The following is a 15,000-nucleotide window of genomic DNA, read 5'->3' as shown; positions in this document are numbered from 1 at the left end:
TGAGTAATGTTTCATGAATCAGTCATGAATGCTTCATTTGCAGTTCATGACAGCTGTTATGAATGTGTTATGAATGAACCCGTCAAGTAAAGTGTTACCCAATAGTCTTTATTTACAGTGGTTAACACCAGGGAAGAGACAGCATGACTTCTCATAAAGATCTACCAGCTGCTCTAAAAAGACAAGCAAATAGTCGGGGTCTCAGTGTCCCTGCAGGTGGAGGGGAGATGGCACTGGTCATCCCAGGTTATGTGGAACACAATGAATCATAGCTTGACCTGGCCATCCAGAGCAGATACCTACTGACGCAGGCCAGAGGATGCACCCACTCACTCACACACACACACACAAACACACACACACACACGCTGCTGACGCAGGCTAGAGGATGCACCAATGCAGCACACTGTCACACTGTAAAAACATCTTATTTCTCCCAATTGCACAGTACATAAAGATACACTTGCATGAAATAAATACAGTTGATACACAACACATTACAAAGAAATGGCTAACATAGTTGAATTATTATATCAAACCATAATCCTGATTCTGACTGTAAACAATAAGGACACATAAGAATATAAAAAATGTGGTTTCAATGATCTGAGTTCAGATGCAGACACACACGCATGCACGCACGCACACACGCACGCACACACACACACACTCACACACACGCACGCACGCACGCACGCACGCACGCACGCACGCACGCACGCACGCACGCACACACTTCTCTCAGTGTTTATCCCTTGCTTTGCCCCTAACCCTTCAAGCTGTTCTTTGGGGCTATAAAGACTGCAGGCTGCTAATAAAGCTCGAGAAAGCTCGACGTGTTTCTTTGTGAATCACATTGTTTAGGTCTCATAATTATTGTGAAAGCATTTTCTGTGGGTGTGTATGAACGTTCCAACTGGGGACTGGGGTTAAAGTGTGGTCTCAGACAGCATGAAATCATTAGGCCGATTGTTTGAAGCGGCTGCCACACAGCGTTACATCAGCCTTTAACAAAGCTCGCCGTTTTGGCGACTGAACTGAAACACAGCCGAGGAACGAATGCAGGAAATTAGATTCCTTTACTTCAGCAGTGCACTCAAGCATGAAGACCACTAGGACAACTAGAGTGATCGTAGGCATGAGCCAGATTTAGTCTTTTCTAAAATATATTATATTATATTTTCTCTCTCATACTTACTTCGACCCTGTAATCTAATAGTGCCTTGTTTGTCTTCCCTTCAGTTTTAGCGTTCTTTTTAGCTGTTCAGTTTTATCCATATGGATGGATGGAAGTAAGATGACCCATTAGCAGAGTGTCTGTCTTGCGTGACTAGCCTGGTGGTGACCTTTGACCTCATCTCTCTCCACTGGCAGAGCTGCGTGAGGCGTTTAAAGAGTTTGACAAGGACAAGGACGGCTTCATCGGCTGCAAGGACCTGGGCAACTGCATGAGGACCATGGGCTACATGCCCACAGAGATGGAGCTCATCGAGCTGAGCCAGCAGATCAACATGAACCGTGAGTGTGTGTGTGTGTGTGTGTGTGTGTGTGTGTGTGTCTATCTGTCCATGAGTGTGTGTGTGTGCATGTGTGTGTGTGTGTGTGTGTGTGTGTGTGCATGTCTGTCTGTCTGTCTATTTGTACATGAGTGTGTGTGTGTGTGTGTTTGTGTGTGTGTGTGTGTGTGTTTGTGTGCACAAGAACACATGCACTTGCACACACACACACACACACACACACACACACACACACACACACACACACACACACACACACACACACACACACACACACAATACTCTCAGGGCCAGATGTACATAAATTTGTGAACGCAACGTTATCAGTGCCATGGCCAACTCACAGAAAGCCCACGTTCTCACACTTAGCATCGAATTTATCAAACTTGGGTAAACTGTGCCTTTCACCACCCCCTATGCCGCAGTTAACCAAGGTTAACATCTGAACAACACTTCAATCAGAAGCGCAGTTGAATGAAGTGCACTGATGACAACATTAAAAGGAATCAAACGTTTAGCGATCATGAAATAATACAATGCATGATGTCAACAAGCAGGAAGATAATGAAGAGCAGTTCTACTCAAACTAGGCCTAATTGTGCACGTAAACTATGGAAGATTGGTCAAATATTAAGGAAAGTTTAAGTGGATGGCATGAAAGTGAAAGTAAGACATTCGAAAGGTCAAGGAAAGGTTGCATTTGATATAAGGATGCAAAACTGGTAGTCTAATTAGCAATTCAGTTGTCTTTGAAAGGTTCTCTTATAGATGCATTTAAAAGCAAACCGCATTGCTTTTACAAGGCAGAAATATTTAGGCACAAAATAGATGAGCGTTTCATGAGCAGTTTTAGTAGGGCAATACATAATTAGGTGTATTTTACACATCTCCTCCCATCTTTTTACACGAAACTCCCACTTTCACCTGATACTCCTATGAATGCATGCATGCATGAGATGGAAAAGCTCAATTGGAAATTCTCAGCTCCCGCGACAGGCAGTCTGCGTCTTCACCGCAGTGTGGCCTGTTTGTACGCACCTTGTAATCTTTTACGTGCACGTTGCGAAACAGCACAAAACCGTTCTACATCTACCCCTCTGTGTCCACCTGAGTGTGTGTTTGTGGAGTCTCTGTCCAGAGCTGTAGCGCATTGTTGTGTTGTGTGTATGTGTTTCTGTAGTCTCTGTGAGCTGTGCTGCATTGTTGTGTTGTGTCCCCTTCCTCCCCTAATAGGTCAAATAGGCCTGGTACAGTCCTGTATCTGTGCTGCACTGTTGTGTTGTGTCTATGTGTTTGTGGAGTCTCTGTGAGCTGTGCTGCATTGTTGTGTTGTGTGCTAGAGCTGTGCTGCATTGTTGTAATCTAGAGCTGTGCTGCATTGTTGTGTATTATTCTAGAGCTGCGCTGCACTGTTGAGTTGTGTTCTAGAGCTGTGCTGCATCGTTGTGTTGTGTTCTAGAGCTGTGCAGCATTGTTCGTTGTATCTAGAGCTGTGCTGCATTGTTGTGTCGTGTTCTAGAGCTGTGCTGCATTGTTGTGTTGTGTTCCTGTGTAGTGGGCGGCCATGTGGACTTTGAGGACTTTGTGGAGCTGATGGGACCAAAGCTGCTGGCAGAGACGGCAGACATGATCGGCATCAAAGAACTGAGGGACGCCTTCAAAGAGGTGAGGAAGAGAGAGAGAAGCAAGGGATGCATGGGGCGACAGGAAGAGAGAGAGAGAAAGAGAGAAGTAGGAGGAAAGCGAGTAAGAGTTATTGTTATTATCCCCCTCCTCCCCTTCCCTACTGATGGATCTGATGTAGGCCTACTACAACTTGTTATTTACCCAACCCACCACCTAGTCTAATAGGCCTGGTATAGTCCTGCGTGTGTATGTGTGTGTGTGTGTGTGTGTGTGTGTGTGTGTGTGTGTGTTTAGAGTCTAATAGGCCTGGTATAGTCCTGTGTGTGTATGTGTCCCATATACATGGTGCATGATGAGAATTACGTCATCAATGCAATGCAGCAACGTCCACAGAGGAGCATACTGCACTTCAGTTGAAACAAGACAAATGCTGTGACCCGGTGAAACATTTTCTGTGGGGAGATTTGAGTTATTTACTCCTAAGCTATTTGGACCAATCATGGAAAATACCAAATGAGGGGGAAAAGTAAGTCTTTGTGAAGCCTATTACAACTGATAATGTCTTTGGGGAGCCTATTACAGCTGAAAATGTCTTTGTGAAGTCTATTTTAACTGATAATATCTTTGTGACGTCTATTTTAACTGATAATGTCTTTGTGAAGCCTATTATAACCGATAATGTCTTTTGTCTTTTTGCCCTGTTGCTGTTTCCTGCCTTTCATCATTTTCAGTTTGACACAAACGGTGACGGCCAGATCAGCACAGCGGAGCTGAGAGAGGCCATGAAGAAACTACTGGGCCAACAGGTGTGTGTGTGTGTGTGTGTGTGTGTGTGTGTGTGTGTGTGTGTGTGTGTGTGTGTGTGTGTGTGTGTGTGTGTGTGTGTGTGTGTGTGTGTGTGTGTGTGTGTGTGTGTGTGTGTGTGTGTGTGTGTGTGTGTGTGTGTGTGTGTGTGTGTGTGTGTGAATATATGTGTATTTGTATGCTGGGAAATGAGCCACTGTGTGCCTAAACTGAAACAGACTCAGTTTCCTTTTGACTATCCAACATCTGCTGTATTGGCCAGACATGTGTACAAAGCCTGTGATTCTGGTGAAAGATTGAAAGATTGAAACACGGACCGAATTCCCTCTGTGCTCTTGCAGCAACATACGGGTTGACTGGAATGGTTGTCACTGTGTTGTAATCTGGCATGGGAATAAAAATCAAGAAGTGTGGGAGAAAATATAAAACTAAGTGTCGCTCTTTGCTTCAGGTTGGCCACAGGGATCTAGAAGACATCCTGCGCGACATTGACCTCAATGGAGACGGACATGTTGACTTCGAAGGTGACCTTTCTCTTGAGCTGACCCCAATTAGCACCTCCTCTGGGTGTATTTGACTGTGTGTAGGCTGTGTGTGTGTTCTCCCGTTTTCAAATTCATGTCAGAAAGGTTTCTTGTTCTTGTACTTTTGTACTTTTTGTTCTTGTTCTCGGAATCCATTTTGATTCCTTGAGTGAAGCGACCTACTTATAAGTCTACTTAGCTTGCTAGGAACTGAGTGATTTACTTTGAAGTTCCCTGAGTGAGAGAGAGAGACAGAGAGAGAGAGAGAGAGAATGAGAAAGGAAGAGAGAGACAGAGAGAGAGAGAGAGAGAGAGAGAGAAAGAGAATGAGAAAAGAGAGTGAGACGGAGCACGAGAGAGAAAGCAGTGACGGTGGCAGAGTGTGTGTGTGTGTGTGTGTGTGTGTGTGTGTGTGTGTGTGTGTGTGTGTGTGTGTGTGTGTGTGTGTGTGTGTGTGTGAGAGTGTGTGTGTGTGTGTGTGTGTGTGTGTGTGTGTGTGTGTGTGTGTGTGTGTGTGTGTGTGTGCGCGTGTGTGTGTGTGTGCCACCGAACTGTCCGTCAGATTATCTGCCGAGCGCAGGATTATGGCACCTCATAAAGATTACCCACAGAAATGAGGCAGGCAGGCAGGCAGGCAGCGAGACAGAAATAGCTCGGGTGGCTGTTCCTACAGAGCACAATGGCAGATTCTGCCACGATGATTAGGATTGGCCCCCCTTTCCTCCGCTCAAACTCCACAGCAGCCTCAGCCTCAGCAGCAGCGGTGGAGCAGTGTGTGTGTGTGTGTGTGTGTGTGTGTGTGTGTGTGTGTGTGTGTGTGTGTGTGCTGGCTCAGGCTAAATATAGCCCGCCACTTGCTCGCTCGCTCGCTCAATCACGGGGCGATACTGTTGCTCATTTCCAAAGGCAATTAAACTGTGATGTTCAGGCTTTATGAGTGTCAGGATGTGATGAGATCATTTCAGAGGAAATGGATTCGCTGTGTTTTGCTCGTCTTCACATAGTTAGTTTGTACTCACAGTGGCTTTCATCTCTATGTTTGGAACATTTATGTTTGCACGTGTGAGTGAAACGTTGTGTCTCAAGATTCATTTTCACATTTGCAGATCACGATTTTCAACAACAGTTTAAACAATATCTTGAAATATGTTTTTCTATGCTGTTTGTATGTTAATGTTTTTTATGTGCATTTCACGCCCTCAGAGTTTGTGCGAATGATGTCTCGTTAAGGGATAGACCAAGAAAATGCTATCCCCACCCCCCCTCACCCCCACCCCACGAAACCAGGACCTCTGTCCTAAGATGCAAGGAAAAGGGAGGCGTATTAAGAGGGAGAAGCCGTGAGCCTTCTGAACCAAACGACTGTTGATCCCGCCAGTCTAAACTGAGGAGGTGGGAGTCATCATCTCCTAATATGACAGCATCCTTTCCCTCCCGACGCAACTACCACCTGCTCAAAGAGGCTCTGCGAGCAGCACAGTGACAGGGAACACAGTGGCTGTCTCACAACCTCAGAGCACGCCGCTCGACTTCCACCACACAAGGGATGCTTGTGTCATGAATCCCCACGCCACCACCCAAACTCCCCAACGCAACGTCTACCGACTGCTCGTCGGCTCCTGACTCAGCCACAGGATGGAACACTCTCACTGCCATTTCCTGACTCTTTTGCAACAAAGATTTACCGATATTTTTGGCGAATTGTTGGCCAATTATCATTCCTTCTTAATATATTCCATTTGGATATATTACAAAAAGATATAATTAGCAGAAATGCAATAGTGAGGTAATATCTATTTATGTACTGGCGAAAATGTTTATTTGTGTATGTGTGTGTGAGAGAGATGTATTGAGAGGAAGGGGGAGAAGGAGGGGGAGGATAAAAAGGGAAATTGGACCGAGGGGGTGTGCTGTTTTTTTCTGTCCCTCTGGAGAGCTGTCCAATATTACATGCTGTAATGGTAACTGGACACTGATAAGGTCTCATATCAGAACTTGTGATATTAAATATCATCTGAAATGCTGGAGAATCTTCTCTATAAACGCTAAGAACATTTGCACTACTGCACTTCTCTATAACTAATTTATTTTGTGTTTTCATTTGAGCGCACACATGCGTCCACTGGCATGAAACCTATATGAACATATCCACGTCTGTGAGGTCCGCTGTGTTCTCTGTGGAGTGTGCGGACCTCGTCTGCTCGTCGTCCTCCTTATTCTGACCATCTCCTGCATGAGTATCCGTGTTATCTTTAACGATGTAGCTAACGTAGAGAGCCATGGCGGGACTCGACTCATCTCGTCATCTGTCATATTTCATGTCCTGGGTGCTGTGTTATTCACTGACTGACTCTATGCCTGCTGAAGAAGTGCTGTACAGTAATTGGGAGCTGTGTGCCGTGCGCAACCAGGAAATCATGCAAAAATACATGTTTGATTCCAAAGGGGAGTAAGAACTACTACTGTGATGAAATATCAAGTGTCATTCTGTTCCATGACCATGTTATACTGTGTGTGTGTGTGTGTGTGTGTGTGTGTGTGTGTGTGTGTGTGTGTGTGTGTATGTTTGTATGTGTATGTGATATGTAAACTGAATAAAGACAAACTTTCTGTAAATGTATGTGTGTGCATGTGTGTGTGTGTGTGCGTGCGTACGTACGTGCGTGCGTGCGTGTGTGTGTGTGTGTGTGTGTGTGTGTGTGTGTGTGTGTGCGTGTGTGTGTGTGTGTGTAGAAGTTGGTCTTCTTGTGTGTGCTTGCTTTTATGGGTGTTGAATATGTGATTGCCTATTTTCAATCTTTTGTCTGAATTAAAGTTAATATGTTTAGATTCTATGCATGCCAAAAACAGCTATCTTTGTAGCAATATAATAGATTTGATTAAAGAGTCCGTTGGAGAGATACTGATCTGTGATCTGTGTGTTTATTTCTGTTGAAGGAGAACAATACACTCAGGGATTTAATGGACCATAACACAGCCAATCCCCATCTAACATACCTACCTTTGGCAACCAATCACAAAATATTGTGATTGTAATCCACAATGCAAGACAATGTTGAAAATGAATGAAATATCAAACCATTTAATACATTCAGGAGAATATGGGGATCTATAAACTATAGCACAGTCTTTTATAAAAAATAATCTGTGGGACATAATTACTCCCTTCACTTCTTATAGTCCTAGGACTTGATGTGAATGCCATTACCGTGCCAACAATAACAACAAGTCTGTAAAACACTATCTGTGTAACGGGTGCTTGTTAGACATCTTCTCTGCCAAGACAAGGCATGTCTCTCTATGCACACTGCATAAGACATGCACACTCAAGCATAAGACCCTTGGGTGATGCAGGCTAATGTTTGTGGGGTGTCGGGGGTGCACCCCTCTACTGGTTTAAGTGAAGAAACAGGATAGCCTAGGCCTCGGGTCAAGTGTGGACAATGGATCAGGACCAACACCCGCAGGCAGCCCTATCTGAGCAAGCACAGACAAGTGCTGGTGAGAACCTCACTGCCTCACTGTGTCAACATCGTCAAACAGAACAGAAAGTGTTCAAGTGTTGCATGAACATGAATCTGTGTGCTTCTGCCTCACCACAGCATGGAACAGGAGCACCTTCAGCTGGTAGACAATGGTCTTACACTTACACATACAGGGGGACAGTATGTCGAAACATATTATATGTGAGATGTAAAATATTAACAAGCCCTTTTATGGGATAATGCATGGGATCAGGGCCCATGCTCAATGAAAGCAGTCTTGTGAAGAGGCTACCTTTCAATAAATATTTTTCCATAACAAACAAGACAAAGGATAGGCCAGTATTTTTTTTTTTTTTTTATGGTAGGCTATGTGGAAAACTACAAGGCTATCAAATTGGTATTGTTGGCCTAGGCTATAGGCTACTGTAGAGAGATCCAATTGCTCATCTGAACTGAAGCGCAAGTTATGCAGAATAATAGTCAGAGGCTATTAAGGCTTGTAGGCTAGGTTTATGACATCAATTAAGTTATAAAACCTGTCAGGATTTAAAAGATATGGCTGGTGAATCTGCTAGACAACGTTAACAACTTCCTCCTTTTATCTATTCACTTTGCATTTGTCCATGTACGTGACTATCTTTGGACTAAGTTTTCTTTTTCTGTCTGGGGATGACGCTATTTTCATCCTAAGCATCCATAGGCCATCTTTGATACCGCTACCGCTGTCTCTTCTGCTGTCCCAAGTCTCACGACTGCGTTTGCAACCTTCGGAGATGTGGCGAATGGCTCTCTCCGCCAAAACCAGCATACGGTTATTGCATACGACTGCCTTAGTTAGATACCTATCATACACAAAAAATATGTAGCTCTGTATGGCTTTTCATTTCACGAACTCTCAGACTAATGTTCTCCAGGCTATACGTGTTGGTAAGTACCGTTGTATTTACCAAATGCTGTTTTTTGGCATACGAATTGGCAATTGTTGTATTACACGCTATGCTAGCCTCCATAGCCAGCTCCATAGCAAGCATATGAATGAAAATATATGCCATTTTGGGTAGCTAGCCAGCTAACACTTAGCTTAGCTTAGGCAATGGGTTAATTTTGCTTTCAAACACCGTTAAAGTTAGCACTTCACTACAACACATTTGTTAGAAGTAATGCCATCACTAGATGGTGAACATTTTGATGTTTGATGGATGATGTACTGACTTTGAGCGGCAAAACCAGATGTCAGCTACCATTTCCTTGAAAGTTAGCCAAAAAATCAGTAGCATTACGCCAATGTTATTGTTACACCATGTGCCCGGCATACGGCCAGCTAAGCTCATTTTGCCAACTAACGTTACCGTAAAGCTTTGGATATCAAGGATAACAATAACTTAGATCTAAATGTTACATTCAGTATGTTGTAAACGCATATATTGGTCATAACAACGACGTCATTACACGTTATTCATACAGACCACCAGGACGTAGGAGCCAGGTAACATTGTTTTGATATGACCTAATCAGGACTCTTATCACAATGATTCAGTTTTAAGTGTTGACGACTTGGACACAGTGCCAACAGTAGCTTCCAGCAGCCTGCTGCTTTGCTAACATGTAAAGTTAACATGCTGGTTAGAGCTGATGCTAATATGAAAGGAAACGTTTTGAGCATTGCTTGGCAGTGTCCAGGGTATTGTTGTTGATACATTTCCATTGATAGTGGACAGTGGACACCATGTTCTTTTCTGCAGAACATAATAATGCCATTGCTCAAACAGTTTCCCCATGCTTATCAAGGTAGGCTTGTCAGTCTTCTGCACTTTAAACCCATACCCCTCTCTCTTTCTCTTTCCATAACAGGCCTGAGAATCCCAATGATGATAAAGTAGGGGTAGGAACTGGGTTGTCGTATTGCTGGCCATCTGAAGAAGGCTTCTTTATAGAATTTCGATTGGACTTGGACGCCCTCTCCTCCGGTCCTGATCATAGCACCAGGCTTGGTGCCCACTCATGAGGGCTGAGTCTCAGCGTTGGCATCAGAGGCCAAGGAGCTTTTAAAGGTACGGGTGGACGACCAATCAGCCCCCCATCTTCCTCATCCTCTTCATCATCTCCCTGACCGTCAGCATCTCTCCTGCCGTCAGGTGTGTGTGAATCTGCCTTGAACCTGCCGTCAAGATGGCCTCCTACCTGGTGCCCTTCGACAGTCTGATTTGTATGCTGCTGGGCATCTCCTTCACCGTCTGGGTCACACTCCTCCTCGTCTTCATCATCGTGCCCGCCATCTTTGGGGTGTCCTTTGGCATACGACGCCTCTACATGAAGGCCCTGGTCAAGCTGTTTGAAGTAAGTGTGTGTGTGTGAGTGTGTGTACATGTGTCTCTGTTTGAACTGTATGCATGTTTTTTTTGTGTGTGTCAATAGACGGGCCTCATCATAGAAATGTAGGCTGTGCTTAGTACTTGAGTTATGTATTTACACAAAGAGAATGACGCACGCACGCACACACACACACACACACACACACACACACAGTGATATGCAACACATTTGCTTGGTTGTTTACACAAGCTGCTGATGAAGTTCTCTCCTAAAAGCCCTGCTCTGCTGAGAGTGAACTGTAGATAATCCATCACAGTTCACACAGTTCCCGTTCCTCTTTTGGTCGCTCTGTTTGTTTTGGCTCAATTAGCTGGTAAGAGCTCTTCTCGGGTGCATTTTTTTTTTAAATTATTTTTTTTAATCTATTATACTCTTTATTCTAATATTTTGAGATACTGGATTTTTGATTTCCTTGAGCTATAAGCAGTAATCATCAATATTAGAATGATCAAGATTAAAACAAAGAAAATGTTTGAAAAGGTTTGAAATATTTGAAATATTTCACTTGATTTGTAGCAAAATTATGCCATACAGTATTGTGAATGAGTGAGTGAGTGAGTGAGTGAGTGAGTGAGTGAGAGAGAGATTCAGTGAACTGTCACTAATTTTATACTGTCTGTGCGTGAGTGTGTGTGTGTGTGTGTGTGACCTTTAAAACCGCTTCTACATGTGAGCGTCCAATAGCACCCTCTCTGTATAAACGTGTGTGGCCATGTAGCCTGTGGTGTTATTCAAAACATAAGGCGATCAAGACAGACATTTATGTATGAGTGACCTTGGCCTCCAGCAATCAAGACAGACATTTATGTATGAGTGACCTAGGCCTGCAGCAATCAAGACAGACATTTATGTTTGAGTGACCTTGTCTATGGCACTGCTTGACTCTAGCAATACGAAAACAGCAACAACAGGAGCCCTCCCAATAGACACACTTATGTGTGATTGCACAGGCCTCCGTGCCATCCCCCTGACACTATGTGGGCCTCACTGTTATTGTGTCTGCTGAGACTGTTGGATTAGACCTTTCGTCTCTCTCTTCCTCCCTGTCGTTCTCCACCTAGAGGCATCCATGCCAGCTCAGCAGTTTGCTCCCCCCTCTCTCTCTCTCTCTCTCTCTTGCACACACACACTCACACACACCACACACACACGTGCACCCCTCGCTTGCCCAGAGCTATAAAAAGCGCACGATGAAAGCAGCGGAGCGAGAAGGAGACGGACACACAGAGGAGAGAACGCGTGAGCGAGCGAGCGAGCCCCTGAGTGGCCGTCCGACTCCTCCAGTCCTTTCTGTTTCTATTAAAGGCTTCGCCGGCCTCTGCTGCTGTTGTGCTGTGCCTGCCTCTGGTCCATTAAGGCCGTCTTGCTGAAATGAGACCCGGGCACACATCCAACACTCACATTTCACAAAGGAGGAGGAGGAGGAGGAGGAGGAGGAGGAGGAGGAGGACAACGTGCAATACACTTGTCCTGTTCTTTTTGGCAAGAAGTCTAGCGTAATCATATCACAGTTATATGACCGTACATCACAGGCCTCATGTTGAGCTGGTTGCTATATCGTGATGCTGCACAGTGAAAGGGTTGCAAGTCTTCCTTTCAAGGCATTCAGCAAGCATTGGTCAAATACGTTCTGTGCTACAATACAGGAACAACATGTCAGAGCAGCATTTGTTTCATCCAATTCTACTGAACGCATCGCACAACTTGATTCAGCCCGGTTGTGCAAGACCAAAGCCACAGGATGAATCGATAAGATCAGTGGCTGATCTTGATCCCTGTTTGTGTCTCTTGTATGACTTGGCTGCATGCTTTACCAGCCTATGTCTCTCATTCGATCATTGTGTGTGTGTGTGTGTGTGTGTGTGTGTGTGTGTGTGTGTGTGTGTGTGTGTGTGTGTGTGTGTGTGTGTGTGTGTGTGTGTGTGTGTGTGTGTGTGTGTGTGTGTGTGTGTGTGTGTGTGTGTGTGTGTGTGTGTGTGTGTGTGTGTGTGTGTGTGTGTGTGTGCAGTGTTTCCCACATAATTGAATTCTATTTGTGGAGGTAGTGTGTTTGTGCGCAAATTTGTTTCAAATTTTCGCAAAGTACTTATGATGCTAACTGGATTTAATTGCGATTTAGCCAGTCGTCAACAACAACAATCCTTGCTGGATTTTTAAAAATGTATTCTTTAAACGTGCATGCATGTTTGTTGAGGAATAGATGGGCTGCACAAAGGTGTGCATAGCTTACAATGAATTTAGTTCATCTAGTTTAAGTAGTACAACATAAAATCATTGTGTGGTGGTCAGTGTTGATATTGTGGTGGGCCGCCACAAATAAGTCAATGTATGGGAAACACTGGTGTGTGTGTGATGGGCGATGGGCACAGACAGGCAGTCTCTGTTACTGTGAGCGTTGAGGCCAGCTGCCCATTCAGGCTAAAAACTACCAGTAGGCCAGTATCTCCACACAGACAGGCATATGCGTACTCACACAAACACACACACTCACAGGCACATGCATACTCTCACAAACACGCACACACACAGACAACACAGACAGACTCATGCATACAAAAACACACACTCACTCAACACACACACACACACACACACACACACATTTACTCAAACACACACACACACACACACACACACAAACACTCATATCAAGGACACTCATGCCACAGTGTCGGCAATAAGCGCAGCAGCAAAATAATTTCAGCACATCTCCATTTAGCTGCTCCATGAATGGGTACCAGACCTCATCAAAGCTAAGCGTGTATGGACCAGAAAGATATTCAGAAGCCAGACTTCTAAATTAGCAGCACATCTATTTATAGAGAGTGTGTGTGTGTGTGTGTGTGTGTGTGTGTGTGTGTGTGTGTGTGTGTGTGTGTGTGTGTGTGTGTGTGTGTGTGTGTGTGTGTGTGTGTGTGTGTGTGTGTGTGTGTGTGTGTGTGTGTGTGTGTGTGTGTGTGTGTGTGTGTGTGTGTGTGTGTGTGTGAGAGAGAGTGAGAGAGAGAGAGAGAGAGAGAGTGTGTGTGCGTGTGCTTGTAAATCTATTTGCAATGGGCTTCATTCTGAGATCAGGCAGAAAATGATATCTGTTTCCTCTGGTTGTGAACTCTTCTAGAGGTCGGATCATCGGCCCTGGAGCTTCATCATACTGTACGTCCTCTCATGTTGATGCCGTTAAATCACACTCACTGTGATGCCGTTGACCCTGCTGTTTTGTGCAGGCACACACATCACTCACACACACTCATACATCACACACACACACACACACACACACACACGCACACACACACACTAGTGCCATTGACCCTGCCGTTTTGTGCACAGTGCACACACACACACACACACACACACACACACACACACACACACACACACACACACGCCATACACACATCACACACACACACACATCAAACACACCCACTCTGGCATTTTATGCAGACAGGGTTTGAGTAAGCATCACATCTGGCCAGTTGACACCTACAAATCCTCCTGACAGTAAGGGAGTTAGTCCTCCCTAATGGGCTGCACAGAAACTCAGATGTAGTAGGGGGAGTGGATTGTGTTGGCTTAAGTACACCAATAAGCTTCAGCCGAGAGAGAGAGAGAGAGTCTGTGTGTCTGAAGACTATTTGTTTTATGTTGCAATGAGTGTGTGAGTGAGTGAATTCTGACAGTGTGTTTTTTTCAGTGTGTATTACCTCCTAAGTGCCAGTGTGTTTTGTGGCCAGAATGTAAATTAGTTGTGTGTGTTTTGCGGTCTTAGTGTAAATTAATTGTGTTTATACCACTGCTTGGTCAAATTTCCTATTGTGATGCGCTATTTGGAACGTGCATTATTTTTCTATATACCGCACGGCTATGAAGTAGTTCGTTTTTTTGGGCTTATTACACTTGAATATCAATTCGCCAATGTGAATGTAACGGTAAAAACAGCAACGTTGTATCTAAGACAGCGGCAATATAAATGAAAATGATAGTAGCAGTGGTATAAGCGGGATAATCAACTCCGCGCCCTGTGCGTTTATAGGAAAATAATGCACTTATCGAAGTGTAAAGTCCCCTCCGCCTGCGGCGTCGGGTCCTTATTACCACTTCGAACGTGCATTATTTTCCTATAAACGCACGGCGCGTCGTTGATTATCCCTTACGTGTGTGTGTGTGTGTGTTGTGTGTGATTTTGTGGTCAGAGCGTAAAATAATTGTGTGTGTGTGTGTGTGTGTGTGTGTTTGTTGTGTCCTCAGTGGGCCACTCTGCGTATGGAGAGGAGAGCCAGAGAGAAGAACCAGGAACTCTACAAACCCTACAGCAATGGTGAGTCCCACTCACTCCTAAGCACACACACACACACACACATGCACAAATACACACGCACAGATCCACAACTATGCAGCAAAACTCACACAAACACGCAACAGGTCAGTATTCATTCTCACACACACAAGAAAGCACTAGTGAGCACACACACACACACACTCAGCAACACACAATGGGCCAGCAGACGGAGATTCTGGGAAATTCGCCTGCTTTATTAATTCCAGATTCATGAAGTGAAAGCTCTGTGACACATTTAGTTTTATTTGTTTTGTTTGTTTTTTTGTTTTCTTTTGTTCTCGTAGCCAGCTGATTCAAATTTGCACTCTTTGCCTGGTGCCATTAAAAGAGCT

The 15,000-nt window shown here is 44.5% G+C and overlaps 2 protein-coding genes across 5 annotated transcripts in view; both read left to right on the top strand.

The window, feature by feature from the left end:
• cabp1b (calcium binding protein 1b) overlaps positions 1–7,364 on the top strand; it is a 47,806-nt gene extending 40,442 nt beyond the window's left edge. Inside the window, exons 3-7 of the mRNA XM_062553966.1 lie at positions 1,375–1,518; positions 3,073–3,182; positions 3,875–3,949; positions 4,399–4,471; positions 5,675–7,364. Coding sequence (XP_062409950.1) covers positions 1,375–1,518; positions 3,073–3,182; positions 3,875–3,949; positions 4,399–4,471; positions 5,675–5,700 — 428 coding nt within the window. The 3' untranslated portion in view covers positions 5,701–7,364. The remainder of the gene's footprint in view (positions 1–1,374; positions 1,519–3,072; positions 3,183–3,874; positions 3,950–4,398; positions 4,472–5,674) is intronic.
• A 1,314-nt stretch (positions 7,365–8,678) lies between these two features.
• gpat4 (glycerol-3-phosphate acyltransferase 4) overlaps positions 8,679–15,000 on the top strand; it is a 25,755-nt gene continuing 19,433 nt past the window's right edge. For 3 of the 4 annotated variants that reach the window (XM_062554799.1, XM_062554798.1, XM_062554796.1), the window contains exons 1-3: positions 8,679–8,883; positions 9,808–10,293; positions 14,578–14,647. In XM_062554799.1, coding sequence (XP_062410783.1) covers positions 10,126–10,293; positions 14,578–14,647 — 238 coding nt within the window. In that variant the 5' untranslated portion in view covers positions 8,679–8,883; positions 9,808–10,125. The remainder of the gene's footprint in view (positions 8,884–9,807; positions 10,294–14,577; positions 14,648–15,000) is intronic. The other variant, XM_062554797.1, reaches the window with a different exon arrangement.

This window comes from Sardina pilchardus, chromosome 14 (assembly GCF_963854185.1).
Source record: "Sardina pilchardus chromosome 14, fSarPil1.1, whole genome shotgun sequence".
Classification (NCBI taxonomy): Eukaryota; Metazoa; Chordata; class Actinopteri; order Clupeiformes; family Clupeidae; genus Sardina; species Sardina pilchardus.
The sequence above is the reverse complement of the archived record's forward strand: the minus strand, read 5'-3'. Positions and strand labels throughout refer to the sequence as shown.